This window comes from Corella eumyota, chromosome 1 (assembly GCF_963082875.1).
Source record: "Corella eumyota chromosome 1, kaCorEumy4.1, whole genome shotgun sequence".
In the NCBI taxonomy this organism is placed as follows: Eukaryota; Metazoa; Chordata; class Ascidiacea; order Phlebobranchia; family Corellidae; genus Corella; species Corella eumyota.
The window spans coordinates 20,251,309-20,276,280 of record NC_137490.1 but is presented as its reverse complement, the minus strand read 5'-3'; the positions used below and the strand labels follow the sequence as shown (position 1 = coordinate 20,276,280).

General features: G+C 32.9%; 1 protein-coding gene and 67 non-coding genes across 68 annotated transcripts in view; 67 read left to right on the top strand and 1 right to left on the bottom strand.

The window, feature by feature from the left end:
- Positions 1–24,972, bottom strand: part of LOC145749896 (roundabout homolog 2-like) — a 47,029-nt gene that overhangs the window by 1,152 nt on the left and 20,905 nt on the right. The window contains exons 4-25 of the mRNA XM_082565782.1: positions 22,794–22,948; positions 22,027–22,147; positions 21,196–21,340; positions 20,926–21,053; positions 20,062–20,181; positions 19,206–19,373; positions 18,712–18,920; positions 18,482–18,563; positions 18,104–18,269; positions 16,825–16,991; positions 15,944–16,157; positions 15,470–15,588; positions 5,211–5,501; positions 4,849–5,016; positions 4,074–4,290; positions 3,835–3,948; positions 3,211–3,441; positions 2,674–2,832; positions 2,417–2,515; positions 1,383–1,507; positions 1,066–1,178; positions 16–694 (exon numbers count right to left, since the gene is read on the bottom strand). Coding sequence (XP_082421908.1) covers positions 16–694; positions 1,066–1,178; positions 1,383–1,507; positions 2,417–2,515; positions 2,674–2,832; positions 3,211–3,441; positions 3,835–3,948; positions 4,074–4,290; positions 4,849–5,016; positions 5,211–5,501; positions 15,470–15,588; positions 15,944–16,157; positions 16,825–16,991; positions 18,104–18,269; positions 18,482–18,563; positions 18,712–18,920; positions 19,206–19,373; positions 20,062–20,181; positions 20,926–21,053; positions 21,196–21,340; positions 22,027–22,147; positions 22,794–22,948 — 3,990 coding nt within the window. The remainder of the gene's footprint in view (positions 1–15; positions 695–1,065; positions 1,179–1,382; positions 1,508–2,416; positions 2,516–2,673; positions 2,833–3,210; positions 3,442–3,834; positions 3,949–4,073; positions 4,291–4,848; positions 5,017–5,210; positions 5,502–15,469; positions 15,589–15,943; positions 16,158–16,824; positions 16,992–18,103; positions 18,270–18,481; positions 18,564–18,711; positions 18,921–19,205; positions 19,374–20,061; positions 20,182–20,925; positions 21,054–21,195; positions 21,341–22,026; positions 22,148–22,793; positions 22,949–24,972) is intronic.
- Trnas-aga (transfer RNA serine (anticodon AGA)) lies at positions 1,619–1,700 on the top strand. The gene has a single exon. It is a non-coding gene; the product is annotated as a tRNA-Ser (tRNA).
- Trnas-uga (transfer RNA serine (anticodon UGA)) lies at positions 1,774–1,855 on the top strand. The gene has a single exon. It is a non-coding gene; the product is annotated as a tRNA-Ser (tRNA).
- Trnas-cga (transfer RNA serine (anticodon CGA)) lies at positions 1,923–2,004 on the top strand. The gene has a single exon. It is a non-coding gene; the product is annotated as a tRNA-Ser (tRNA).
- Positions 2,077–2,158, top strand: Trnas-aga (transfer RNA serine (anticodon AGA)). The gene has a single exon. It is a non-coding gene; the product is annotated as a tRNA-Ser (tRNA).
- Positions 2,240–2,321, top strand: Trnas-uga (transfer RNA serine (anticodon UGA)). The gene has a single exon. It is a non-coding gene; the product is annotated as a tRNA-Ser (tRNA).
- Positions 5,562–5,643, top strand: Trnap-agg (transfer RNA proline (anticodon AGG)). The gene has a single exon. It is a non-coding gene; the product is annotated as a tRNA-Pro (tRNA).
- Positions 5,716–5,797, top strand: Trnas-cga (transfer RNA serine (anticodon CGA)). Its single transcript has one exon. It is a non-coding gene; the product is annotated as a tRNA-Ser (tRNA).
- Positions 5,870–5,951, top strand: Trnas-aga (transfer RNA serine (anticodon AGA)). Its single transcript has one exon. It is a non-coding gene; the product is annotated as a tRNA-Ser (tRNA).
- Positions 6,028–6,109, top strand: Trnas-aga (transfer RNA serine (anticodon AGA)). Its single transcript has one exon. It is a non-coding gene; the product is annotated as a tRNA-Ser (tRNA).
- On the top strand, positions 6,191–6,272 carry Trnas-cga (transfer RNA serine (anticodon CGA)). Its single transcript has one exon. It is a non-coding gene; the product is annotated as a tRNA-Ser (tRNA).
- Positions 6,354–6,435, top strand: Trnas-cga (transfer RNA serine (anticodon CGA)). The gene has a single exon. It is a non-coding gene; the product is annotated as a tRNA-Ser (tRNA).
- On the top strand, positions 6,512–6,593 carry Trnas-aga (transfer RNA serine (anticodon AGA)). The gene has a single exon. It is a non-coding gene; the product is annotated as a tRNA-Ser (tRNA).
- Positions 6,666–6,747, top strand: Trnas-aga (transfer RNA serine (anticodon AGA)). The gene has a single exon. It is a non-coding gene; the product is annotated as a tRNA-Ser (tRNA).
- On the top strand, positions 6,824–6,905 carry Trnas-aga (transfer RNA serine (anticodon AGA)). Its single transcript has one exon. It is a non-coding gene; the product is annotated as a tRNA-Ser (tRNA).
- On the top strand, positions 6,987–7,068 carry Trnas-cga (transfer RNA serine (anticodon CGA)). The gene has a single exon. It is a non-coding gene; the product is annotated as a tRNA-Ser (tRNA).
- On the top strand, positions 7,145–7,230 carry Trnas-cga (transfer RNA serine (anticodon CGA)). Its single transcript has one exon. It is a non-coding gene; the product is annotated as a tRNA-Ser (tRNA).
- Trnas-aga (transfer RNA serine (anticodon AGA)) lies at positions 7,300–7,381 on the top strand. Its single transcript has one exon. It is a non-coding gene; the product is annotated as a tRNA-Ser (tRNA).
- Positions 7,458–7,539, top strand: Trnas-aga (transfer RNA serine (anticodon AGA)). Its single transcript has one exon. It is a non-coding gene; the product is annotated as a tRNA-Ser (tRNA).
- Trnas-cga (transfer RNA serine (anticodon CGA)) lies at positions 7,621–7,702 on the top strand. The gene has a single exon. It is a non-coding gene; the product is annotated as a tRNA-Ser (tRNA).
- Trnas-aga (transfer RNA serine (anticodon AGA)) lies at positions 7,784–7,865 on the top strand. The gene has a single exon. It is a non-coding gene; the product is annotated as a tRNA-Ser (tRNA).
- Positions 7,938–8,019, top strand: Trnas-cga (transfer RNA serine (anticodon CGA)). The gene has a single exon. It is a non-coding gene; the product is annotated as a tRNA-Ser (tRNA).
- On the top strand, positions 8,096–8,177 carry Trnas-aga (transfer RNA serine (anticodon AGA)). The gene has a single exon. It is a non-coding gene; the product is annotated as a tRNA-Ser (tRNA).
- On the top strand, positions 8,254–8,340 carry Trnas-cga (transfer RNA serine (anticodon CGA)). Its single transcript has one exon. It is a non-coding gene; the product is annotated as a tRNA-Ser (tRNA).
- Trnas-aga (transfer RNA serine (anticodon AGA)) lies at positions 8,410–8,491 on the top strand. Its single transcript has one exon. It is a non-coding gene; the product is annotated as a tRNA-Ser (tRNA).
- On the top strand, positions 8,568–8,649 carry Trnas-aga (transfer RNA serine (anticodon AGA)). Its single transcript has one exon. It is a non-coding gene; the product is annotated as a tRNA-Ser (tRNA).
- On the top strand, positions 8,731–8,812 carry Trnas-cga (transfer RNA serine (anticodon CGA)). Its single transcript has one exon. It is a non-coding gene; the product is annotated as a tRNA-Ser (tRNA).
- Trnas-cga (transfer RNA serine (anticodon CGA)) lies at positions 8,894–8,975 on the top strand. Its single transcript has one exon. It is a non-coding gene; the product is annotated as a tRNA-Ser (tRNA).
- On the top strand, positions 9,052–9,133 carry Trnas-aga (transfer RNA serine (anticodon AGA)). Its single transcript has one exon. It is a non-coding gene; the product is annotated as a tRNA-Ser (tRNA).
- On the top strand, positions 9,206–9,287 carry Trnas-cga (transfer RNA serine (anticodon CGA)). Its single transcript has one exon. It is a non-coding gene; the product is annotated as a tRNA-Ser (tRNA).
- Trnas-aga (transfer RNA serine (anticodon AGA)) lies at positions 9,364–9,445 on the top strand. The gene has a single exon. It is a non-coding gene; the product is annotated as a tRNA-Ser (tRNA).
- Positions 9,527–9,608, top strand: Trnas-cga (transfer RNA serine (anticodon CGA)). The gene has a single exon. It is a non-coding gene; the product is annotated as a tRNA-Ser (tRNA).
- Trnas-cga (transfer RNA serine (anticodon CGA)) lies at positions 9,685–9,770 on the top strand. Its single transcript has one exon. It is a non-coding gene; the product is annotated as a tRNA-Ser (tRNA).
- Positions 9,840–9,921, top strand: Trnas-aga (transfer RNA serine (anticodon AGA)). Its single transcript has one exon. It is a non-coding gene; the product is annotated as a tRNA-Ser (tRNA).
- On the top strand, positions 10,003–10,084 carry Trnas-cga (transfer RNA serine (anticodon CGA)). Its single transcript has one exon. It is a non-coding gene; the product is annotated as a tRNA-Ser (tRNA).
- On the top strand, positions 10,166–10,247 carry Trnas-aga (transfer RNA serine (anticodon AGA)). Its single transcript has one exon. It is a non-coding gene; the product is annotated as a tRNA-Ser (tRNA).
- Trnas-uga (transfer RNA serine (anticodon UGA)) lies at positions 10,321–10,402 on the top strand. Its single transcript has one exon. It is a non-coding gene; the product is annotated as a tRNA-Ser (tRNA).
- Positions 10,475–10,556, top strand: Trnas-uga (transfer RNA serine (anticodon UGA)). The gene has a single exon. It is a non-coding gene; the product is annotated as a tRNA-Ser (tRNA).
- Positions 10,633–10,714, top strand: Trnas-uga (transfer RNA serine (anticodon UGA)). Its single transcript has one exon. It is a non-coding gene; the product is annotated as a tRNA-Ser (tRNA).
- Trnas-cga (transfer RNA serine (anticodon CGA)) lies at positions 10,787–10,868 on the top strand. Its single transcript has one exon. It is a non-coding gene; the product is annotated as a tRNA-Ser (tRNA).
- Trnas-aga (transfer RNA serine (anticodon AGA)) lies at positions 10,950–11,031 on the top strand. Its single transcript has one exon. It is a non-coding gene; the product is annotated as a tRNA-Ser (tRNA).
- Positions 11,105–11,186, top strand: Trnas-uga (transfer RNA serine (anticodon UGA)). Its single transcript has one exon. It is a non-coding gene; the product is annotated as a tRNA-Ser (tRNA).
- On the top strand, positions 11,259–11,340 carry Trnas-uga (transfer RNA serine (anticodon UGA)). The gene has a single exon. It is a non-coding gene; the product is annotated as a tRNA-Ser (tRNA).
- Positions 11,417–11,498, top strand: Trnas-uga (transfer RNA serine (anticodon UGA)). Its single transcript has one exon. It is a non-coding gene; the product is annotated as a tRNA-Ser (tRNA).
- On the top strand, positions 11,571–11,652 carry Trnas-uga (transfer RNA serine (anticodon UGA)). The gene has a single exon. It is a non-coding gene; the product is annotated as a tRNA-Ser (tRNA).
- Trnas-cga (transfer RNA serine (anticodon CGA)) lies at positions 11,734–11,815 on the top strand. The gene has a single exon. It is a non-coding gene; the product is annotated as a tRNA-Ser (tRNA).
- Positions 11,897–11,978, top strand: Trnas-aga (transfer RNA serine (anticodon AGA)). The gene has a single exon. It is a non-coding gene; the product is annotated as a tRNA-Ser (tRNA).
- On the top strand, positions 12,051–12,132 carry Trnas-cga (transfer RNA serine (anticodon CGA)). Its single transcript has one exon. It is a non-coding gene; the product is annotated as a tRNA-Ser (tRNA).
- Trnas-uga (transfer RNA serine (anticodon UGA)) lies at positions 12,210–12,291 on the top strand. Its single transcript has one exon. It is a non-coding gene; the product is annotated as a tRNA-Ser (tRNA).
- Trnas-cga (transfer RNA serine (anticodon CGA)) lies at positions 12,373–12,454 on the top strand. The gene has a single exon. It is a non-coding gene; the product is annotated as a tRNA-Ser (tRNA).
- Trnas-aga (transfer RNA serine (anticodon AGA)) lies at positions 12,536–12,617 on the top strand. Its single transcript has one exon. It is a non-coding gene; the product is annotated as a tRNA-Ser (tRNA).
- Positions 12,690–12,771, top strand: Trnas-cga (transfer RNA serine (anticodon CGA)). The gene has a single exon. It is a non-coding gene; the product is annotated as a tRNA-Ser (tRNA).
- Positions 12,849–12,930, top strand: Trnas-uga (transfer RNA serine (anticodon UGA)). Its single transcript has one exon. It is a non-coding gene; the product is annotated as a tRNA-Ser (tRNA).
- On the top strand, positions 13,012–13,093 carry Trnas-cga (transfer RNA serine (anticodon CGA)). The gene has a single exon. It is a non-coding gene; the product is annotated as a tRNA-Ser (tRNA).
- Positions 13,166–13,247, top strand: Trnas-uga (transfer RNA serine (anticodon UGA)). Its single transcript has one exon. It is a non-coding gene; the product is annotated as a tRNA-Ser (tRNA).
- Trnas-cga (transfer RNA serine (anticodon CGA)) lies at positions 13,329–13,410 on the top strand. Its single transcript has one exon. It is a non-coding gene; the product is annotated as a tRNA-Ser (tRNA).
- On the top strand, positions 13,483–13,564 carry Trnas-uga (transfer RNA serine (anticodon UGA)). The gene has a single exon. It is a non-coding gene; the product is annotated as a tRNA-Ser (tRNA).
- Positions 13,783–13,864, top strand: Trnas-aga (transfer RNA serine (anticodon AGA)). Its single transcript has one exon. It is a non-coding gene; the product is annotated as a tRNA-Ser (tRNA).
- On the top strand, positions 13,937–14,018 carry Trnas-uga (transfer RNA serine (anticodon UGA)). The gene has a single exon. It is a non-coding gene; the product is annotated as a tRNA-Ser (tRNA).
- Positions 14,091–14,172, top strand: Trnas-uga (transfer RNA serine (anticodon UGA)). Its single transcript has one exon. It is a non-coding gene; the product is annotated as a tRNA-Ser (tRNA).
- Trnas-cga (transfer RNA serine (anticodon CGA)) lies at positions 14,254–14,335 on the top strand. The gene has a single exon. It is a non-coding gene; the product is annotated as a tRNA-Ser (tRNA).
- Positions 14,408–14,489, top strand: Trnas-aga (transfer RNA serine (anticodon AGA)). Its single transcript has one exon. It is a non-coding gene; the product is annotated as a tRNA-Ser (tRNA).
- Positions 14,562–14,643, top strand: Trnas-uga (transfer RNA serine (anticodon UGA)). The gene has a single exon. It is a non-coding gene; the product is annotated as a tRNA-Ser (tRNA).
- Trnas-cga (transfer RNA serine (anticodon CGA)) lies at positions 14,725–14,806 on the top strand. The gene has a single exon. It is a non-coding gene; the product is annotated as a tRNA-Ser (tRNA).
- Trnas-uga (transfer RNA serine (anticodon UGA)) lies at positions 14,879–14,960 on the top strand. The gene has a single exon. It is a non-coding gene; the product is annotated as a tRNA-Ser (tRNA).
- Trnas-cga (transfer RNA serine (anticodon CGA)) lies at positions 15,042–15,123 on the top strand. The gene has a single exon. It is a non-coding gene; the product is annotated as a tRNA-Ser (tRNA).
- Trnas-uga (transfer RNA serine (anticodon UGA)) lies at positions 15,196–15,277 on the top strand. The gene has a single exon. It is a non-coding gene; the product is annotated as a tRNA-Ser (tRNA).
- Positions 15,359–15,440, top strand: Trnas-cga (transfer RNA serine (anticodon CGA)). Its single transcript has one exon. It is a non-coding gene; the product is annotated as a tRNA-Ser (tRNA).

The window sequence follows — 24,972 nt, the reverse complement described above, 5'->3', positions numbered from 1 at the left end:
TAGCTTCTATTTTACCTGCAAAATTTTTAGGTCTTTGTGGGGTCCCCGGCATTTTCCCATTTGTTCCCATTCTCGGAGGTCTCCGTGGTTGTTGCTGGTGGTATTGCCAACAACTTGAAGCTGTGCTGTTATATCCACTCTGTTCCGAAATCTCACTAGCACTCGGTGAAACGGGTGAGAACCCGCCATCTTGGGTTCGAATCGCGTCCATGGTATTATTATAACTTTCACCATGAGGTGTGTTCTCAAGGGGGGTGCCCACGTTTTCATATTGGGTTAAATTCCCCGCGGTTCGACTTCGCGCGACTTTTGAGCCAGTTTTATTCGCGCTACCCCCGCTAGCACTACTTCCAAGACTGCTATGTTCAGTAGAACAACCAACACCAGCGCTCATACCGCTATCTCCAGTATTCTGCTGATATGACGAAGAAGAGCTAGTCTCAGATCGTGCTATGTTACTATTTGTGGTCTTTTTAGCTGTCGTACGTCTTGCTTTGCTGCCCTGCTTTCGATGGGGCTTTGGTTTGGTGGATATATGTTGATTGGTATCAGGTAGAAGGGGGATACCCTCATGGTGGGTGTAAGGGGGTTGAGGGAACAACCGATTGGGTGATTGGTCGGTGTGGTTTGGTTGTTTGTAGGATCGAGGTTGGGGAAGGGGTTGGGGTTCTTGACATAAAATATTGGGACCAACCTAAAATAAGATTTAAAAATTTATTTTACCAAAAAGTATTAATTTAACTTAAAGTTTTGCAATTTTTTTTAAATGTTTTTAAAGTATTTAAATGAAGATATTGGCAGAAAATATAAAACATTTTATGTTAAAAATACAATCCAACTTAGGAACGAACTTAATAGAAAAAAAACTAAACATTTTAAACCCTTTTTTATTGAATTAAAATACAGCAAACACCAGAAAATTTAAAAAGTACGATAAACTAAAATAGATTTAATGACAAACTTAATGAAACAAATCAAATATAAGACTTTTAAACGCTTTTTTCAACTTTAAACAATTCAAAATCTATTTTTATTTTATTTTTATTTAAACTTATTTTTGCTTACCTGTGATGCGGATTCCATGTGTAAAGAATCGTCATCAGATGAAACATTTGAATCTGATCCGTGGTCGGATTCTAACTCGGAACCATAAGCATTCATCATCGACACGCCTGATACTACAAATAAAAAAATAAATTACTAAAAAATTAAAAAAATGAAGAAATTTAAAAATATACAAAAAAATGAGGTAATCATAAAATACGTGATAATTATTGCTTTTATATTATAACGCACTTAAATAATTAAAAATCGTCTTTTTTAAATTTATTTTTAAATTAGTTGATAAAAAAAGCTAATTTTATATTGAAATTAATCTTCACCTGCTACACTGTTTCTTGGATCAATATCTTGATTAAAATTACGAAGTTGTCCGACTTGATCATTTTCAACGTCGGTTTCACCTTCAGAAGGACCAGCTAAATAACCCAAGTTTAAAGTCGGGTCTCTGTAGATAAAAAACACACAATTGATTTTATTTCAACAAGCGCAATTGTGGGTTTTTGTTTCAGTTCGAAACTCTGCACTAGGTCGCTTTGTCGAGAGCTGTTGACTATCAGTTGTCGTGGCCGAGTGGTTAAGGCGATAGACTAGAAATCTATTGGGCTCTGCCCGCGCAGGTTCGAATCCTGCCGACAACGAATTTTTATTTTTGTTTTAAAATTTAAAAACATTATCAAATCACGCTAGCTACCGCGATACAGAAGCCTATCAGTTGTCGTGGCCGAGTGGTTAAGGCGATAGACTTGAAACCTATTGGGCTCTGCCCTCGCAGGTTCGAATCCTGCCGGCAACGATTTTTTATTTAGAATTTTAATTAATTTATTAAAATTACACTAACTGCCCGATAGCAACCAACAACAGTTGTCGTGGCCGAGTGGTTAAGGCGATAGACTCGAAATCTATTGGGCTCTGCCCGCGCAGGTTCGAATCCTGCCGACAACGATTTTTTATTTTAATTAAAATTTAATTAAAAAATTAAAATTACGCTAGCTGCCTCGAGAAGAAAACCCAAGAGTTGTCGTGGCCGAGTGGTTAAGGCGATAGACTAGAAATCTATTGGGCTCTGCCCGCGCAGGTTCGAATCCTGCCGACAACGTTTTTTTATTTTTAATTTTAAATCACATTTTTAATTAATTAATTAAAATCACGCTAGCTGCCTCAAAAATTGAACACAACAGTTGTCGTGGCCGAGTGGTTAAGGCGACAGTCTTGAAATCTATTGGGCTCTGCCCGCGCAGGTTCGAATCCTACCGACAGTGATTTTTCTATTTTTTAGTAAATAAAAAACATTTTCTGGTTAGTTGAATTTCTTGTAAAATAAACATTTAAATTACAAGTGTGATAAATGGTTTACCTGTTATCAAATTGAAGTACAGATTGACCCTTATAAGGATATGAAGCCCCTCTAACCGGGGGTGTAGCAGGGGTAGGTGAACCAATATATTCCTCATTCCTAGATAATCAATAATAAAAACATTTTAACTAAAATAAAAAACTTAATTAAAACTTTTTTTTTTAAATGAGTTTTATAAAAGAAATTGTGAATAAATTATAAAAATGCTAGATTTAAAAAATCTTTTGCTTTTTTAAACTAATAAAGAATGCTCATACCTTTGCGGTGAGTGATGCTTAGTATTATCCATAGGAAAATATTGAATTGTTGAATTAGTTTGTTTAGGAGTAGATGGAAGTCGATTTCTTTGATTTGTTCGTCTCGATCTTTGTCCTGATCTACTTCCAGTTGATTGCATATTACTACTTGTACGACTTCTATAATTTTAAAAAACGTTTATTTGTAGAGTTTATTCCATATTTTACAGGCAGTGTGGTGTAGTGGTCAGAACACCTGGCCACACTACACGAGGTCGTGGGTTCGATCCCAACTGCTTTTCTTCTGTAGCGCTTAAGTAAGACGCCCAAAACGGTATAAACTACAGCTGAGCCAACACTTAATCACCAACTTAATTATCAGGCAAATATAATTTATAATATCCCAAACTGCCAAAGGCAACTCGAAACTGGGTTGGGGTAACTGATGTTACTCTATGTTTAAGTCTTGAAGTCGACTTTCACAAATTAAAAATTAATAAATATCCCAAAAAATATTTTAATACAAAATCTATTATTTAAAAAAAACATTTTTATTACCTGTCACTTATCGCGGTTCTTTGTGATAAAGGAGGACTTGGTGGCGGTGGTGGGAGTTCCCCTCGAATATTCTGACTCGAATCGTTGTGAGGATAATCTTGTTCCATAGAGACCGTCGAGTTAGTGCCGTGTGCAAACATATTGCTGCTTCCGCTTCGCTGACGTATGAGTTGTTGTTGGTGTTGTTGTAATTGTTGGGTTACGCTAGATTGGGTTGAAATTATACTAGGTCTACAAAGAAACAATTTTTTTTATACTTATTTACCTTCGCTGTAAGAACATTATTTTTACGACCTTAACATAGAGTAACAACAGTTACCCCGACCCAATCTCGAAGTAGTTGCCTTTAACAGTTTGGAATATTACAGAATATAATTGCCCGATAATTACGCTGCTGATTAAATTTGCTTAGCAGGGGTTCATACTGTTTTTAGCCATTACTTAAGGGCATTACAGCATGTAAGCAGTGTGGATCGAACACAGGACCTCATGTAGTGAAGCCAAGTGTTTTGACCATTACACTACCTAGCAAATTTTTTTACATCTGACTGTATTCCCTTTTCTATTTTTTTACATAATGTAAATTAATTGTTTTAATATTTAAATTAGGAAGAGGTTGTTTACCTTGCTGAGAATTGGGGAGGAATATCGGTTTTACTAGTCAACTGATCAGCGACATAAGAAAACGAGCCCTGATTGGTTGGCTTTTCGTCCAATCCGATTTGAGTGTTACCGTTTCTAAAAAAAGATAAGCATTTTAAAAATAAAAAAAATAATTTAAAAACTTGCAAAATTGAATTTTAGAATACTTTTCTAATTTTTAGTTTACAAATTTTAAGATTTTTTTTATTTTTGAAACTTACTTTGCATTATAATAGATCACTGCATTTTTTGACACATTTGTTGGGGCCCCAATATTAGTGGGACTTTGTTGGAGGTACACATCACTTTCACCCCCTAATAAGTTATCCTTGACCCCTACATCGCCACCCCCAATGTTTGGGGGCACTGTTGCTGTCATTTGGAAGCCTGAAGTGTAAGGGGAGTCGAATCGGTCGATTATATTGTTTCTATGTGCACCTAAAAATTAAAAAAAAGAAGTTTTTGAATTGTTAAAAAAAAATAAAATAAAATTTTAAAAAATAAACTTATTTTTTATGAAATTAAATTAGTTTTGAGTGTTTCTATAAAAATTACCGTTTTTTATTACAGAAATAAAAAAACAACAACAATAAATGTGACAAAAAATCGATTTTACTAAAAATTTTTTGATGAGAAATAGTTAAAAATATCAAACCATGCATATTATTAATATTTGCACAACACACACAGATTCGTGTAATACCTGCTTGTGGGGTGAAGCTGAAGGATCGAACTGCAGTGAAAATAAGAATAAAATGTCAGTAAAGAAAACATGCAGAAAATAAAAATAAAAATTTTTACGAAAAAAAAATTTATTTGCAAAAAACATGCGCTTTTTAAAAAAAGGCAGAGAGTGAGTTATACCAAAAAGCTTTAAATATTTGTGGTTATTTTAAGTCTTTAAAACATGCTAAAAAATAATTTTATAAAAAAGCAGCATTTTGTATAAAAAAAAAACTAAAAAGCAATCAAATTTATTTATTTTTGCATTTTTACCGTGAAGTCCTCTAGCTTTTCGACTTTTCGACTTTCTATAATAACAACAACCACCAACAATAATAGCTATTATGACCAACAATGCGATAGCAACACCAATTATTATTGCTGGTTGTCGTTGGATTAAACCAGCAAATCCACCATCTGTTGGGTCCTCAGTAATAACAACTAGAAAATATAAAAAAGGGGTAAACTTTTTTGTGTCTTAAAAAATATCTTTAAAAAAATGTAAAAAAATGAAGTGGTTTATAACGACTAAAAAAATTTGTAAAAAATTTATATTTTGATTTTAAAAAATTACAAAAAAATGAATAATGTACATACATTCCTATAAAAGAAAAATTTTGTTAAATTTACATTACCTCCTAATGCTATTTTATCTTGTGGACTGGTCACCCCGTCTCCTAGTTGAGTTAAATAAGTTAAAGATGCTACATAGGTTGTATCAACTCGTAACTTCGTTAACGTAGTTTGTGTTGAAGTCGCGTTGAAAAATAAAGTGTGTTTTTCTTGGTTGTCCAGTGAATTACAATCTAACTTATACCCTGTGACGTAATCACTTGATACGTCACTAGGCGCCGCCCACGAGAATGTAATGGATTTTGTTTTTGGCGAGTTTTTCCAGAATAGAATTGGAGCGATCGGTTGAATTTCTGCAAAATAAATTTAATTAATTAAAATCACGCTAGCTGCCTCGAAAAGGAAATAGAAGAGTTGTCGTGGCCGAGTGGTTAAGGCGATAGACTAGGAATCTATTGTGCTCTGCCCGCGCAGGTTCGAATCCTGCCGACAACGAATTTTTATTTTATTTAAAATTTAATTAATTAATTAAAATTACGCTAGCTGCTTCAAGAAGGAAGCAAAAGAGTTGTCGTGGACGAGTGGTTAGGGCGATAGACTCGAAATCTATTAGGCTCTGCCCGCGCGGGTTCGATTCCTGCCGACAACTATTTTTTATTTTAATTAAAATTTAATTAATTAATTAAAATCACGCTAGCTGCTTTAAGGAGAGTAAACAAGAGTTGTCGTGGCCGAGTGGTTAAGGCGATAGACTAGAAATCTATTGGGCTCTGCCCGCGCAGGTTCGAATCCTGCCGACAACGATTTTTTATTTCATTTTTTAATTACATTTTTAGTTAATTAAAATCACGCTAGCTGCTTCAAGGAGTGTAAAAAAGTGTTGTCGTGGCCGAGTGGTTAAGGCGATAGACTAGAAATCTATTTGGCTCTACCCGCGCAAGTTCGCATCCTGTCGACAACGATTTTTTATTTTTGTTTTTAAATTACATTTTTAATTAATTAATTAAAATTACGCTAGCTGCTTCAAGGAGAGTGAAAAGGAGTTGTCGTGGCCGAGTGGTTAAGGCGATAGACTCGAAATCTATTGGGCTCTGCCCGCGCAGGTTTGAATCCTGCCGACAACGGTATTTTATTTTTGTTTTTAAATTAGATTTTTAATTAATTAATTAAAATCAGGCTAGCTGCTTCAAAAATACATCACAAGAGTTGTCGTGGCCGATTGGTTAAGGCGATAGACTCGAAATCTATTGGGCTGTGCCCGCGCAGGTTCGAATCCTGACGACAACGATTTTTTAATTTATTTTTAAATTACATTTTTAGTTAATTAAAATCACGCTAGCTGCTTCAAGGAGAGTAAACAAGTGTTGTCGTGGCCGAGTGGTTAAGGCGATAGACTAGAAATCTATTGGGCTCTGCCCGCGCAGGTTCGAATCCTGCCGACAACGATTTTTTATTTTAATTAAAATTTAATTAATTAATTAAAATCACGCTAGCTGCTTTAAGGAGAGTAATCAAGAGTTGTCGTGGCCGAGTGGTTAAGGCGATAGACTAGAAATCTATTGGGCTCTGCCCGCGCAGGTTCGAATCCTGCCGACAACGAATTTTTATTTTATTTTTAAATTACATTTTTAGTTAATTAAAATCACGCTAGCTGCTTCAAGGAGAGTAAACAAGTGTTGTCGTGGCCGAGTGGTTAAGGCGATAGACTAGAAATCTATTGGGCTCTGCCCGCGCAGGTTCGAATCCTGCCGACAACGATTTTTTATTTTTGTTTTTAAATTACATTTTTAATTAATTAATTAAAATTACGCTAGCTTCTTCAAGGAGAGTAAAAAGGAGTTGTCGTGGCCGAGTGGTTAAGGCGATAGACTCGAAATCTATTGGGCTCTGCCCGCGCAGGTTTGAATCCTGCCGACAACGATTTTTATTTTTGTTTTTAAATTACATTTTTAATTAATTAATTAAAATTACGCTAGCTGCTTCAAGGAGAGTAAAAAGGAGTTGTCTTGGCCGAGTGGTTAAGGCGTTAGACTCGAAATCTAATGGGCTCTGCCCGCGAAGGTTCGAATCCTGCAATTGTTTATATTATTTTTAAATTACATTTTTAGTTAATTAAAATCACGCTAGCTGCTTTAAGGAGACTAAACAAGAGTTGTCGTGGCCGAGTGGTTAAGGCGATAGACTAGAAATCTATTGGGCTCTGCCCGCGCAGGTTCGAATCCTGCCGACAACGATTTTTTATTTCATTTTTTAATTACATTTTTAGTTAATTAAAATCACGCTAGCTGCTTCAAGGAGTGTAAAAAAGTGTTGTCGTGGCCGAGTGGTTAAGGCGATAGACTAGAAATCTATTTGGCTCTACCCGCGCAAGTTCGCATCCTGCCGACAACGATTTTTTATTTTTGTTTTTAAATTACATTTTTAATTAATTAATTAAAATTACGCTAGCTGCTTCAAGGAGAGTGAAAAGGAGTTGTCGTGGCCGAGTGGTTAAGGCGATAGACTCGAAATCTATTGGGCTCTGCCCGCGCAGGTTTGAATCCTGCCGACAACGGTATTTCATTTTTGTTTTTAAATTAGATTTTTAATTAATTAATTAAAATCAGGCTAGCTGCTTCAAAAATTCATCACAAGTGTTGTCGTGGCCGAGTGGTTAAGGCGATAGACTAGAAATCTATTGGGCTCTGCCCGCGCAGGTTCGAATCCTGCCGACAACGATTTTTCATTTTAATTAAAATTTAATTAATTAATTAAAATCACGCTAGCTGCTTTAAGGAGAGTAATCAAGAGTTGTCGTGGCCGAGTGGTTAAGGCGATAGACTCGAAATCTATTGGGCTCTGCCCGCGCAGGTTCGAATCCTGCCGACAACGAATTTTTATTTTATTTTTAAATTACATTTTTAGTTAATTAAAATCACGCTAGCTGCTTCAAGGAGAGTAAACAAGTGTTGTCGTGGCCGAGTGGTTAAGGCGATAGACTAGAAATCTATTGGGCTCTGCCCGCGCAGGTTCGAATCCTGCCGACAACGATTTTTTATTTTTGTTTTTAAATTACATTTTTAATTAATTAATTAAAATTACGCTAGCTTCTTCAAGGAGAGTAAAAAGGAGTTGTCTTGGCCGAGTGGTTAAGGCGTTAGACTCGAAATCTAATGGGCTCTGCCCGCGAAGGTTCGAATCCTGCATTTGTTTATATTATTTTTAAATTACATTTTTAGTTAATTAAAATCACGCTAGCTGCTTTAAGGAGAGTAAACAAGAGTTGTCGTGGCCGAGTGGTTAAGGCGATAGACTAGAAATCTATTGGGCTCTGCCCGCGCAGGTTCGAATCCTGCCGTCAACGATTTTTTATTTCATTTTTTAATTACATTTTTAGTTAATTAAAATCACGCTAGCTGCTTCAAGGAGTGTAAAAAAGTGTTGTCGTGGCCGAGTGGTTAAGGCGATAGACTAGAAATCTATTTGGCTCTACCCGCGCAAGTTCGCATCCTGTCGACAACGATTTTTTATTTTTGTTTTTAAATTACATTTTTAATTAATTAATTAAAATTACGCTAGCTGCTTCAAGGAGAGTGAAAAGGAGTTGTCGTGGCCGAGTGGTTAAGGCGATAGACTCGAAATCTATTGGGCTCTGCCCGCGCAGGTTTGAATCCTGCCGACAACGGTATTTTATTTTTGTTTTTAAATTAGATTTTTAATTAATTAATTAAAATCAGGCTAGCTGCTTCAAAAATACATCACAAGAGTTGTCATGGCCGATTGGTTAAGGCGATAGACTCGAAATCTATTGGGCTGTGCCCGCGCAGGTTCGAATCCTGACGACAACGATTTTTTAATTTATTTTTAAATTACATTTTTAGTTAATTAAAATCACGCTAGCTGCTTCAAGGAGAGTAAACAAGTGTTGTCGTGGCCGAGTGGTTAAGGCGATAGACTAGAAATCTATTGGGCTCTGCCCGCGCAAGTTCGAATCCTGCCGACAACGATTTTTCATTTTAATTAAAATTTAATTAATTAATTAAAATCACGCTAGCTGCTTTAAGGAGAGTAATCAAGAGTTGTCGTGGCCGAGTGGTTAAGGCGATAGACTCGAAATCTATTGGGCTCTGCCCGCGCAGGTTCGAATCCTGCCGACAACGGATTTTTATTTTATTTTTAAATTACATTTTTAGTTAATTAAAATCACGCTAGCTGCTTCAAGGAGAGCAAACAAGTGTTGTCGTGGCCGAGTGGTTAAGGCGATAGACTAGAAATCTATTGGGCTCTGCCCGCGCAGGTTCGAATCCTGCCGATAACGGTTCTTTATTTTTGTTTTTAAATTACATTTTTAATTAATTAATTAAAATTACGCTAGCTTCTTCAAGGAGAGTAAAAAGGAGTTGTCGTGGCCGAGTGGTTAAGGCGATAGACTCGAAATCTATTGGGCTCTGCCCGCGGAGGTTTGAATCCTGCCGACAACGATTTTTATTTTTGTTTTTAAATTACATTTTTAATTAATTAATTAAAATTATGCTAGCTGCTTCAAGGAGAGTAAAAAGGAGTTGTCTTGGCCGAGTGGTTAAGGCGTTAGACTCGAAATCTAATGGGCTCTGCCCGCGAAGGTTCGAATCCTGCAATTGTTTATATTATTTTTAAATTACATTTTTAGTTAATTAAAATCACGCTAGCTGCTTCAAGAAGAGTAAAAAAGTGTTGTCGTGGCCGAGTGGTTAAGGCGATAGACTAGAAATCTATTGGGCTCTGCCCGCCCAGGTTCGAATCCTGCCAACAACGATTTTTTATTTTTGTTTTTAAATTACATTTTTAATTAATTAATTAAAATTACGCTAGCTGCTTTAAGGACAGTAAAAAGTCGTTGTCGTGGCCGAGTGGTTAAGGCGATAGACTCGAAATCTATTGGGCTCTGGCCGCGCAGGTTTGAATCCTGCCGGCAAAGGTATTTTATTTTTGTTTTTAAATTAGATTTTTAATTAATTAATTAAAATCAGGCTAGCTGCTTCAAAAATACATCCGAAGAGTTGTCGTGGCCGAGTGGTTAAGGCGATAGACTAGAAATCTATTGGGCTCTGCCCGCGCAGGTTCGAATCCTGACGACAACGATTGTTTATATTAATTAAAAATTTAATTAATTAATTAAAATCAGGCTAGCTGCTTCAAAAATAGAAGACAAGAGTTGTCGTGGCCGAGTGGTTAAGGCGATAGGCTTGAAATCTATTGAGCTCTGCCCGCGCAAGTTCGAATCCTGTCGACAACGTTATTTTATTTTAATTAAAATTTAATTAATTAATTAAAATCACGCTAGCTGCTTCAAAAATAGAAGACAAGAGTTGTCGTGGCCGAGTGGTTAAGGCGATAGACTTGAAATCTATTGGGCTCTGCCCGCGCAGGTTCGAATCCTGACGACAACAATTTTTTAATTTATTTTTAAATTACATTTTTAGTTAATTAAAATCACGCTAGCTGCTTCAAGGAGAGTAAACAAGTGTTGTCGTGGCCGAGTGGTTAAGGCGATAGACTTGAAATCTATTGGGCTCTGCCCGCGCAGGTTCGAATCCTGCCGACAACGGTATTTTATTTTAATTAAAATTTTATTAATTAATTAAAATTACGCTAACTGCTTCAAGGAGAGTAAAAAGGAGTTGTCTTGGCCGAGTGGTTAAGGCGTTGGACTCGAAATCTAATGGGCTCTGCCCGCGCAGGTTCGAATCCTGCCGACAAAGGTATTTTATTTTTGTTTTTAAATTAGATTTTTAATTAATTAATTAAAATCAGGCTAGCTGCTTCAAAAATACATCGCAAGAGTTGGCGTGGCCGAGTGGTTAAGGCGATAGACTAGAAATCTATTGGGCTCTGCCCGCGCAGGTTCGAATCCTGCCGACAACGATTGTTTATATTAATTAAAAATTTAATTAATTAATTAAAATCAGGCTAGCTGCTTCAAAAATAGAAGACAAGAGTTGTCGTGGCCGAGTGGTTAAGGCGATAGACTTGAAATCTATTGGGCTCTGCCCGCGCAGGTTCGAATCCTGTCGACAACGGTATTTTATTTTAATTAAAATTTAATTAATTAATTAAAATTACGCTAACTGCTTCAAAAATAGAAGACAAGAGTTGTCGTGGCCGAGTGGTTAAGGCGATAGTCTTGAAATCTATTGGGCTCTGCCCGCGCAGGTTCGAATCATGACGACAACGATTTTTTAATTTATTTTTAAATTACATTTTTAGTTAATTAAAATCACGCTAGCTGCTTCAAGGAGAGTAAACAAGTGTTGTCTTGGCCGAGTGGTTAAGGCGATAGACTTGAAATCTATTGGGCTCTGCCCGCGCTGGTTCGAATCCTGTCGACAACGGTATTTTATTTTAATTAAAATTTTATTAATTAATTAAAATTACGCTAACTGCTTCAAGGAGAGTAAACAAGAGTTGTCGTGGCCGAGTGGTTAAGGCGATAGACTTGAAATCTATTGGGCTCTGGCCGCGCAGGTTCGAATCCTGCCGACAACGTTTTATTATTTTAGTTTTTAAATTACATTTTTAATTAATTCATTAAAATTACGCTAGCTGCTTTAGGGAGAGTAAACAAGAGTTGTCGTGGCCGAGTGGTTAAGGCGATAGACTCGAAATCTATTGGGCTCTGCCCGCGCAGGTTTGAATCCTGCCGACAACGGTATTTCATTTTTGTTTTTAAATTAGATTTTTAATTAATTAATTAAAATCAGGCTAGCTGCTTCAAAAATTCATCACAAGTGTTGTCGTGGCCGAGTGGTTAAGGCGATAGACTAGAAATCTATTGGGCTCTGCCCGCGCAGGTTCGAATCCTGCCGACAACGATTTTTCATTTTAATTAAAATTTAATTAATTAATTAAAATCACGCTAGCTGCTTTAAGGAGAGTAATCAAGAGTTGTCGTGGCCGAGTGGTTAAGGCGATAGACTCGAAATCTATTGGGCTCTGCCCGCGCAGGTTCGAATCCTGCCGACAACGAATTTTTATTTTATTTTAATTAAAATTTTATTAATTAATTAAAATTACGCTAACTGCTTCAAGGAGAGTAAAAAAGAGTTGTCGTGGCCGAGTGGTTAAGGCGATAGACTTGAAAACTATTGGGCTCTGCCCGCGCAGGTTCGAATCCTGCCGACAACGATTTTTTATTTTTGTTTTTAAATTACATTTTTAATTAATTAATTAAAATTACGCTAGCTGCTTCAAGGAGAGTGAAAAGGAGTTGTCGTGGCCGAGTGGTTAAGGCGATAGACTCGAAATCTATTGGGCTCTGCCCGCGCAGGTTTGAATCCTGCCGACAACGGTATTTCATTTTTGTTTTTAAATTAGATTTTTAATTAATTAATTAAAATCAGGCTAGCTGCTTCAAAAATTCATCACAAGTGTTGTCGTGGCCGAGTGGTTAAGGCGATAGACTAGAAATCTATTGGGCTCTGCCCGCGCAGGTTCGAATCCTGCCGACAACGATTTTTCATTTTAATTAAAATTTAATTAATTAATTAAAATCACGCTAGCTGCTTTAAGGAGAGTAATCAAGAGTTGTCGTGGCCGAGTGGTTAAGGCGATAGACTCGAAATCTATTGGGCTCTGCCCGCGCAGGTTCGAATCCTGCCGACAACGAATTTTTATTTTATTTTAATTAAAATTTTATTAATTAATTAAAATTACGCTAACTGCTTCAAGGAGAGTAAAAAAGAGTTGTCGTGGCCGAGTGGTTAAGGCGATAGACTTGAAAACTATTGGGCTCTGCCCGCGCAGGTTCGAATCCTGCCGACAACGTTTTATTATTTTAGTTTTTAAATTACATTTTTAATTAATTAATTAAAATTACGCTAGCTGCTTTAGGTAGAGTAAACAAGAGTTGTCGTGGCCGAGTGGTTAAGGCGATAGACTCGAAATCTATTTGGCTCTGCCCGCGCAGGTTCGAATCCTGCCGACAACGGTATTTTATTTTAATTAAAATTTAATTAATTAATTAAAATCACGCTAGCTGCTTCAAGGAGAGTAAACAAGAGTTGTCGTGGCCGAGTGGTTAATGCGATAGACTTGAAATCTATTGGGCTCTGCCCGCGCAGGTTCGAATCCTGCCGACAACGTTTTATTATTTAAGTTTTTAAATTACATTTTTAATTAATTAATTAAAATTACGCTAGCTGCTTTAGGGAGAGTAAACAAGAGTTGTCGTGGCCGAGTGGTTAAGGCGATAGACTCGAAATCTAATGGGCTCTGCCCGCGCAGGTTCGAATCCTGTCGACAACGGTATTTTATTTTAATTAAAATTTTATTAATTAATTAAAATTACGCTAACTACTTCAAGGAGAGTAAACAAGAGTTGTCGTGGCCGAGTGGTTAAGGCGATAGACTTGAAATCTATTGGGCTCTGCCCGCGCAGGTTCGAATCCTGCCGACAACGTTTTATTATTTTAGTTTTTAAATTACATTTTTAATTAATTAATTAAAATTACGCTAGCTGCTTTAGGGAGAGTAAACAAGAGTTGTCGTGGCCAGGTGGTTAAGGCGATGGCTCTGCCCGCGCAGGTTCGAATCCTGCCGACAACGGTATTTTATTTTAATTAAAATTTAATTAATTAATTAAAATCACGCTAGCTGCTTCAAGGAGAGTAAACAAGAGTTGTCGTGGCCGAGTGGTTAAGGCGATAGACTAGAAATATATTGGGCTCTGCCCGCGCAGCTTCGAATCCTGCCGACAACGGTATTTTATTTTAATTAAAATTTAATTAATTAATTAAAATCACGCTAGCTGCTTCAAAAATAGAAGACAAGAGTTGTCGTGGCCGAGTGGTTAAGGCGATAGACTTGAAATCTATTGGGCTCTGCCCGCGCAGGTTCGAATCCTGTCGACAACGGTATTTTATTTTAATTAAAATTTAATTAATTAATTAAAATTACGCTAACTGCTTCAAGGAGAGTAAACAAGAGTTGTCGTGGCCGAGTGGTTAAGGCGATAGACTTGAAATCTATTGGGCTCTGCCCGCGCAGGTTCGAATCCTGCCGACAACGTTTTATTATTTTAGTTTTTAAATTACATTTTTAATTAATTAATTAAAATTACGCTAGCTGCTTTAGGGAGAGTAAACAAGAGTTGTCGTGGCCAGGTGGTTAAGGCGATAGACTCGAAATCTATTTGGCTCTGCCCGCGCAGGTTCGAATCCTGCCGACAACGGTATTTTATTTTAATTAAAATTTAATTAATTAATTAAAATCACGCTAGCTGCTTCAAGGAGAGTAAACAAGAGTTGTCGTGGCCGAGTGGTTAAGGCGATAGACTAGAAATATATTGGGCTCTGCCCGCGCAGCTTCGAATCCTGCCGACAACGGTATTTTATTTTAATTAAAATTTAATTAATTAATTAAAATCACCCTAGCTGCTTCAAAAATAGAAGACAAAAGTTGTCGTGGCCGAGTGGTTAAGGCGATAGACTTGAAATCTATTGGGCTCTGCCCGCGCAGGTTCGAATCCTGCCGACAACGTTTTATTATTTTAGTTTTTAAATTACATTTTTAATTAATTCATTAAAATTACGCTAGCTGCTTTAGGGAGAGTAAACAAGAGTTGTCGTGGCCGAGTGGTTAAGGCGATAGACTCGAAATCTATTGGGCTCTGACCGCGCAGGTTCGAATCCTGTCGACAACGGTATTTTATTTTAATTAAAATTTTATTAATTAATTAAAATTACGCTAACTGCTTCAAGGAGAGTAAAAAAGAGTTGTCGTGGCCGAGTGGTTAAGGCGATAGACTTGAAAACTATTGGGCTCTGCCCGCGCAGGTTCGAATCCTGCCGACAACGTTTTATTATTTTAGTTTTTAAATTACATTTTTAATTAATTAATTAAAATTACGCTAGCTGCTTTAGGTAGAGTAAACAAGAGTTGTCGTGGCCGAGTGGTTAAGGCGATAGACTCGAAATCTATTTGGCTCTGCCCGCGCAGGTTCGAATCCTGCCGACAACGGTATTTTATTTTAATTAAAATTTAATTAATTAATTAAAATCACGCTAGCTGCTTCAAGGAGAGTAAACAAGAGTTGTCGTGGCCGAGTGGTTAATGCGATAGACTTGAAATCTATTGGGCTCTGCCCGCGCAGGTTCGAATCCTGCCGACAACGTTTTATTATTTAAGTTTTTAAATTAAATTTTTAATTAATTAATTAAAATCACGCTAGCTGCTTCAAGGAGAGTAAACAAGAGTTGTCGTGGCCGAGTGGTTAAGGCGATAGACTCGAAATCTATTGGGCTCTGCCCGCGCAGGTTCGAATCCTGCCGACAACGATTTTTTATTTTTTAACCCTTTAACTTACTTCCAGCTTGTAGAGATACAAATTCTATTTGACTTGGGTTTCCAGTTAATTGTCCTTTATAAGGCCGAATACGAACTTCATATTTTATTCCTGATTTGAGGTTATCGATATCAATAGCTCTGTTAATAAAAATAAAAAAATTTAAAAAAAGGAATAAAATAATATTTGATTACAATCACCGATATAGATTGATTATTAAATTATAAAGATTAACAGAATTGCAGATATAAATCTAGGAAAATATGATAAGGAAAAATTGTTTAACTAAGATAATTAATATAGATTTCAAACCAAATTATAAAATCAATAAAATTACAAAATTAGAAAAAAAAATTAATAAAATATAAATAATCAATCATAAAAAATTAACATTAATTTCCTAAGCCAATAAACTAAATAAAATCTTATATTACCCCTCCCTAAAAAATTAAAAGAGGCTATAATCACTCAACCATATCTAAACTAACTTCCTACCTGTTAGCACACGTGGTCGTTACACTGATGACGTCACCATCTGACGTCAGAGGTTGGGCAAATATTTTAAATCCATCAATATCATTACAACTACTTGTAGTACTCCATCTTATTCGAATAGAACCAGTGCCTGTTGTAGGGTCGGGTAATGGGACAGCATCCAATAATGTGACAGCTATTTTGTTTATTGCGAGTGAAGAACTGACACTAAGAGCTGTAAAAATAAGTTTTAATTTAAAAAGTTATCTGGTTATATGAAATATGGAATTAAATTACGATTCAAAAGGTTTCGGGTTCAAGCCGCACCAATACCACATTATTCGCCCTTAAGCTCAGCGTTTACGGATAGCTTAAACACGTCACAAAAGCACACCCTTTTCCAATATAATAAAGTTAATATAAGTTATAATAAGTTCTTTAATTTTTTAATAGCCATGTTTTTATTACAAGTTTATATCAATAGCTGAAAAAATCAAAATTAATTTATTTCAATTTTCTTTTTTTTTAAATTTTTGGACAACTTTACCACAAATTCATAATCATTTTATTAATATCCGGTATTAATAAGTTAAATTGATTAGTAATTTTTATAAATTAAAATTATTGGGAGATTATGGTTCGAATTTTTACGTATAATTGTATATAAAATATTTAAATATTAGGTATTTTAATTAAATTAAAATATCATCTAGCATTAAATTAAAAAGTTTAAATAATCACAAAATTTTTTTATTAATAAATTAAAAATTAAATTAAAAAAGAGATTTTTTCAAAATTAATCAAAAAATTTTAATTTTAATATTTTTGTTATTTTGGGTATTTCAAAATATACAGCTTTAATTTTTTTAACTTATATTCTATTTTCAAAAGCACCATCTTACCATTAGTTTTCATATGTTTCGACATCGAACTTGGTTCACCGATTGCATTTTGATTGACAGCTCGAACCAAGAAGACATATTGAGAAGAAGGCAGTAACGAACGAGCAATAAAAGATCGAGTTTTAATCCCAGATATTTTTTCCCACGAGATAGATGAACCACCGATTCTGCAACAAATAAATTACAAATTACAATCAAATTATTATGTATTTATATAAAATCAAAGATCGTAAAATAATAAATATTTTGTGCGAAACTGTGTAAAAAAACAAGTTTAGTTCATCCGAAAAATTTTCAATTATTTTTTTTAAGTTTTGTAATTCAATACTACAGAAACATACTCAAAACCAAAACAGTAAACTCGACTTATTTTGCGTTAAACTTGTTAAACCAGCACTTTTCGGATCAAAAATTTGCCAAATCTGACGTTAAATTATTGTGTTTTGTTGTTATTCGTAGCCAAGCATAAAACTGGTCGTGCCTAGAACACTCTGACAATATTTAACCTCTCTTAGCCCATAAACAAACGGTAAATGTAATTTGAAACCGAAGGATTTTAAACGCCAAATGCATATAATGTTTGGCGACATTTTTTTAACATAAAAATTTAAAAAACTAGTCAAAAAAAAAATTTTTTTATTGAAATTTATTATTAAAATGCCATATATAAAACTATGGGTTATTATTTAATATTTTATGTAAAAAATGGCGTTAATTTGAATTTATTCAATTATTTAAAACAAAGAGTAAATATTAATATTTTAAAATTCAAAATACATGAAATTATCAAATTTTGCAGGTCAAATCTCTATTAATATCACATCCTGAAATATATTTTAAATTTATAATAATAATTTCATTGTTGGTTAATCAAAACATGCATAACGTCTTATCACATACCTATCTTATTGTCATGTTAACATACCTACACATAATGTAGTTGTATTTAACTTAATAGAAAACTGAACCATTTCGTGGTAAACAGTGGAGTTGTTACACTTATGTTATCATTGTGAGAGAATGTGTTATCATAAGTTATACAACAATGAAGTCCATTATCTCATGAACTACGTGACTTTATGATTTGTGGTAGACAAGTCTGGGCGTAATATGACAGACGTGATTTTAGAGAATGTGTCAAAATTATTTTTTGCGAAGTAAAAAAATTAAAAAATAATGATAAAAAAAAACAAAAAAAAACTTGTGGCATAAAAAACATTTAAATGGTTGTGACGTCATATTTCGTCATCTAAAAATAAAAAAAATAATTCTAAATTACCTGTAATATTCGATTGTATAATAAGCGATCTCCGAGTTTCCGTTATAATTCGGTACGTTCCAATTTATTCCAATACTCGAATCGGTTGCGTTGCTTTGTTGTATCCGCAAGGGGGCGCTAGGGAAGTCGGCTGACGTCACTTTTGGAGGAGGTAAGCTACCACGTGCTTTAGAAAAAAAATAAAATAAAATTTCAAATTAATATTAAATTTAATACATTTTTAATACATGAATCTTGATGTACCATGATATCGCTATTTGAAAATATATTACGCCAAAAAATTATAATTTTTTTGTTTTACAGACAATTTTTATCTACATAACATCAAATATATAAATTAATTTTGCATTTAAACAAACTAACAATTGACAAACGTACGTAAAACAGTTAAAAATGCGTCCCAAGTAGACACCCCATAATCGCTGGTAATCTTGCAAGTATATCTACCAGCGTCCGATAGCTAAAAAGTTAAAAAAAGGTATTTTAATTTAAAATGATAATAAAAAAGAGTTTTTAGCACAAAAATCCCCAAATTATTTGGGCATATTACTTTTTTTGTAAAGTAAAGCAAATTAAATATTCCCCAAAAAATAATTAAAAAATATTACTTGGATTTCAGTTATCTGTAGCGTCCCTGAACTACTCGTTTGTCTCATTCTGATTGAACTTGATTGAAGGGGGATCTTATTAACCAACCAAGTCTGTTTGTTTGTTGAAACAACTGAGTTACAAGTAAAAGTAACAACTCCACCTTCCACTACGGTTGTATTGAGAGGTACAGTTCTTATTATGGGAGGGGGGACACCTATCTGACGAGCTATGTTAAAACATTTAAAAATAGAATTTAAAATGCAAAAATTTAGTGAATTTTTTTTCTAGTAAAAAAAGTGAATTTTTTCGACTAAGATAAAAATAAAATAAATCCACATTTTAAAATTAAAATACAAAAATGTTTAGACAAAAAAATAGACAAAAAATATAAAAAATCTAGGTTGAAACGTTCAAAAATATGTTAAAATTAGACTTTTAAAATAAATCACAGCCCAACTCATACCAAAAAACACAAAAATATAAAATTATATTTCATGTTTAGTTTACTTACGTTGTACAGTAACTAGTATTAAAGCTGTGATCGTTTCAGCGCCACCTAGCGCCGTACATTTATACGTTCCAGCATCATTAAAGTTGATGTTATATATAATAAGGTCACCGTCAGCACTTACGACCATATGCGAGTCTTGGTAAGAATTTTTGACAAACATTTCGTTACCTAAAAAAAAAATGAAAAAATTTGTAAAATCTTAGAAATATATATGTGTACTAGACAAAAAAAATCAATTTAAAAACAACAAATTAAAAATATTTTTTCTCCAAAAAGTAATATTCTAAAATGAAATGAAAATTATTTCTAAAGCTGTTGACTCATTATATAAATATATATAAACTTAAGTATCCGAAATTAACAAGTTATTTTAACTAGTAGAGATAGAATTATAGGCTAGTTAATAAGGAATTTGCCCAAACCCTGTTCTACTATGTTATTAAATGGTTACCGCCCTATAGACTCTTATCTTAAGGTTTTGAGTGTAGGTTAATAGTTTAACATATCTAGAAAACTAAATTTGTAAAAATAAAAAAGAAATTATGGGCATACATTAAGGCTAAAGAGTTTATATTTTTTTTCTTTTTTTTCACATTATGGACCCTTAAGGTGATAGGTTTTGATATTTTTATAGGGTAGGGGTGTGATATTGTGACGTATTTAAGCTATCCGTAAACGCCGGGCTCAAAAGCGAATAGTGTGATGATGGTGCGACTCGAACACGAAACCTTTCGGCTCGTAGTCCGACGCCATGACCTGTTCACCCCACTACCGGACTATGGAGTTCATATTTTTACATTGATAATACATCAAAAAATTATATAATTTTTTTTGTTTTTTTTAATACACTAAGTACCTTGTAGATCCCGCCAGAAAACAGTTGGTTGTGGGTTCCCAGAGGCCCTACATTTAAGTGTTACAGTTTCCCCCATTTTTACTGTTTGGTCTGGTGATATTTCACTGAACGAGGCCTTAGCTAAAAAATGAAAAATATTAGGTAAAAATACCAAAAAGTGATGTTCCTTTTTAAATAAAAATATGTTTACAAAATTACAAAGCTACAACAAAAAATGATTTAATTTAAAAAAAAAATTAACTTTATAATTAACACAAAAATCTATTTTTAAATAAAGCATAACATTTTAGGACAATAAATCAAGAATAAAAATTAAAATGCTACATCAAAAAAATTATTTAAAAAATTAAAAAAAATATTCGCAAAAAAATCAAAAATTTTAATTTTTAATATTAAAAAAACGTCGTGACAACATTATAAAACCGAATCCAAATTTAATAAGAATTTTATTCCACGAATCCGTGACAAGAAACGATTTATTGAAAAGGAATGTTAAGTAGTTATATATTGAAATATCCGGGTTTAAGAAAAATCCAATATTTAAAATTTTTCTCCGTTTTATAAAAATAACAAAAGCAAAATATTTTAAGTGAATGTGGTTAGAGATATAAACAAATGTAGATTAGCAACTTTACACACGTCAAACTGTTATTAAAAAGCATTTTTTTTTATATTAAGTGGCTTAGCAATTTAACTTAACTTTGACTTATGGAAAAAAAAGTTTAAAAATTCTAAAAAAAATTTAACAATTAAAAAAACTACTTATCAATTTTATTTTGTTAATTTAAAATATATTCTGATACTTTAAAAATTTTTTTAAGTAAACTTTTTTATTTTTTATAGTTTTAAAATATTTAAACTTACGTTGAACGTTGATATAAGCTGAAGCCGTATCCTTTCCAGCTCTGTTGGTTGCAACACAAGTATACTGACCCTGGTCACTTAATTGGGTTTGTGAGATAAGAAGATTACCGTTATTTAAAGACGAAATCCTGTAAAAATGTCGTAAATTAGACTGTGTTTTTACTGAAAATAATTTAAAAAAAATAAAATAAAATATTTTTGTTGCAATTTTTTCAAAATAAAAAAAAAAATAAATAAAAAAAAAATTAAAAAAAAAGGTTTTTTTTTTACCTGTTTCCGTTAGGAAGTTGTCCTCCATTTTTGAGCCATTTAATATTAGGAAGGGGTTCCCCTTCTGCTACACAATTTAACTCAATATTCTGCCCAGCTGTCACGTGATTATTTTTCTGAGGTTCTACAACAATTCGGGGTGGAACTAAAAAAAAAAATTTTTTTCACAAATTTAAAAAAAAATCACAAAAATTGTTTTAGAAATTTACTTGCAATAAATTATATTTTTTTTGTGTTTTTAAGGAAGATTTATTTATTTAATAAACTAATTTGTTTATAATAACAAAACTTTGACAGAGAAATAAATCAAATTTAACAATTTCTTAAATAAATACAAAGAATATAAAACAGTTCATTTATTAAGGTTATGCTCTAATGCCTTTCTATGACAACTTGTTATTTTGTTATTTAATTAATCACTAAAATGTTATGTGTGGTCTTTAAAAAGTTTAAAATAATAATCATAATTTATTGTTATATTATTTTTATTAATTTTGCTTAAATAAATAATGCAAAATGAAATAGATTAATTTAATAAAGTTTTTTAAATTTTTTTAAACGCATTTTTTAAATACACTCATTTTACATTTTTAGATCGTTTTACATTTCCATATTTTTTTATAATCTTACACAAATTTTTTTAAATACACTCATTTTATGTTTTTAGACCATTTTACTATAATTTACAATTTTTTAAATACACTCATTTTTTAATTTTAAAGCCATTTTCTTATTTTACAATTCTTCACTAATTTTACCATTTTACATTTTACATTTTTTTAGAATTAATTTTTTTTTTTTTTAAGATTTAATTTTTATATTTTTACTCACCTTGTACCATAAGAACGACGTAAGCTGATTCCCTCGTTCCCGCCAAGTTACTCGCCACACATTCATAATCCCCATGATCAGATTTCTGTGCTCGAGTTATTATTAAATTTCCATTTCGTATCTAGAATAAAAAAATAAAAAAAATGCAATAAAAAATATACTATAAAAATACTACAAAATTTAAAAAAAAATAAATAAGAAAATCAATAAAAAGTTAAGTATTTTTCCATTTTTTATTAAATAATTTTATTGTTGATAAAAAATACTTCAAAACAATAAAATAACTTGAAATTATTTATTAGTCACGAGTCTTATCGAACTTTATGACGTCATAAGCAATTACATCGCCAACTTTAAATTGATATAAACAATAATCATCGAATTTAAAAGCAATTTTACATCAAAACCAAAATTGGACGATCCGGCTTCAATTTTGTAATTTAATATTCGAACAATTTATTTAAACGGATCCACTTATTGAATAAACCGTAAAACTAGCTTGATAGTTGAACGAATTACTGGGGTTTTGATAAAGTATTTTAAAGCATGTCGATAGGTCAAGAGTTTAGACTAATTGGATAGACAGAAAAAAAATAATAAAAAATTTCAGTTAGTATTGAATTAAAGGCTAAAAAGTGATTTATAATAATTACAAAATAAAATGTAACAAATAAATTAAAATTTTGCATTTTATTTCTTATAAAAAACAGCAAAAATTAAAGTTCATAAATTTAAGTAATTTAAAAAAGATCTTTTTTTTAATTTACCTGAATTCGGTCGTTCGGTTGAATCGTCTTTCCGTCTTTCTTCCACGAGATCGTAGGTTCGGGGATTCCCCTCGGCCCTTCACATTCCATGGTCGTTGTACCACCTACACTGGCTACCGTGTCAATTGGGTTCACACGAAATTCGTCTTTAATACCTACACACAAAAATGTTAACATTAGTGATTTATTTTACCAGACCAAAATTAAAAAAACACAATATTTTAAGGTCATAAAAAATGCCTTCTTTTTCTTATATGTTATTAAGCAAATTACCAAGCGCTTTTTAAAACCTTTTTTTAGGTAAATTACTTAAGTTTTGAATATTAACAACAGCCTATACCGCCAAAAATACATAATTTAAACTGTATAGAATGATATGAAATGTTAAAACTGGTATAAAATAAATGGGTAAACAGTATTTTAATAAAATCTTTTTAAGCAAATGTCACATATTTCTAGAATTATAACAAGATTAAATCCCGCCCATAAAGTGTCAAAGCCATATTCTTACATCAAAAAAATAAAAATTTATTTTTAAGATAGAATCTAATAAGAAATGATATCATCTTTAAGTACGAGTAATAGCATATGGCGTCTGTATAGTTTATCGCATAGGTCGCGTATAATAAATCCCATTATAGAGTTATTTAAATGGGCATATCAACTGGGTTCGTTTATCATATTTAGTCACGCTAAGAAACAATGGAAAAATAACTTGATAATCTTTTTACAACACCATATGTTTACCAATCAATAATTTCAACAAAAAAAATCCCCAAAAAAATTATTTTTTACTTTTTGTAAAATTGCCTTTTTTATTAAAACCTATAATAAATAAACGGTAGTAAGTAGATATAAGTATAAACATCGTTTTAAGTTTGTAAGTACTTAAATATTTACAGCATAATCAAATCTAAATTCCTATAAACTTTAATACATTTATGTTTATATAATTAAGCTACCTAATCTGTTAACAAAAAACACAAAGTTATAAGAAATAGGCGATCTATAAGCTAAGAGGATTAAAGTTTATAGAATAAAAACACAAGTGTTTAATGCCACACACGATAGAGGTGTAAATTGTGTTCAAAAACGCCCGAATTTAATAAAATTCGGAATTCCTGTTAAGCTACCGAGGTGGTCTTGGTTTAAATTACATTATCATGTGGCATTAATGATAAGTAGGCCACCTGGTTTCAGTTAAAATATGCCTTTTTAAAGTGATGTGATATTTATTTGAAATATCTTGTTAAAATACACAAAATATTAAAGTGCTATATTAGTGAGTTTTTGCAATTTTGTAAGTGTTGTATATAGCACGTTAGTATGGTTGACACTGAATCACAAAATGCCTTTAGAACCTCTGAATAATGTCTGTGGTACTTACAATTTAATTTTTAAAACCAGGTTACCATATTGTTTGTGTGACGTAGAAAGTACTAAGTTAACGTAATGAATGTATACAAGCTAGAACTTTCTACTCCATCACAAACAAGGCCTTTCATTTTAATTAAATTATTTTTTTTAAAGTTGTATAATTTAAAAAAAAAGGTAAAATTATTTAAAGTTTAAACCATTTTTGTGTTCAGTGACACCAACTTTATTAATTTTTAAGTAAAAAAAAATGGGACTATAATTTTTAGACAATTTTTCTACAAGATGTATCACACTAAAAATGCTACAAAATATACAAACAATTCACGATAACAATATGTCACTGAATAAAGATAATATCCATTAATATCAACGAAATCTTTACAATGTTACCCATTAGGCGTAACAATACCTCTTTGTGACGTCATCAATGTGTAATGCCAGCGAAATTCTTAACCACGTGAGAATATTTTCTCGATTTTTGACATTCGATACGTCATAATAGAAGTTATTATGACCACAACAAACCTTAACTCTTTATATCGACAAACAATCGTTTTTATCAGCACGATTATGACGTCACAGGGTCATGAGATGGGTAAGCGATAAAATGCCACCCCAAGCGCGTGAATTCACCCACACTCGATTTAGGGGTTAAGTATTTGTTGGTCAACAGGAATTACAATGAAAAAGTCGTTAGAGCGACAAAGCGAGTGGAAATGAAATTGCATTGTGGGTATGTTGACAGACAACACGAATTCGAGAAAAGTCGGGAGATTTTTATCCGGTCTGGCGACATCTAACG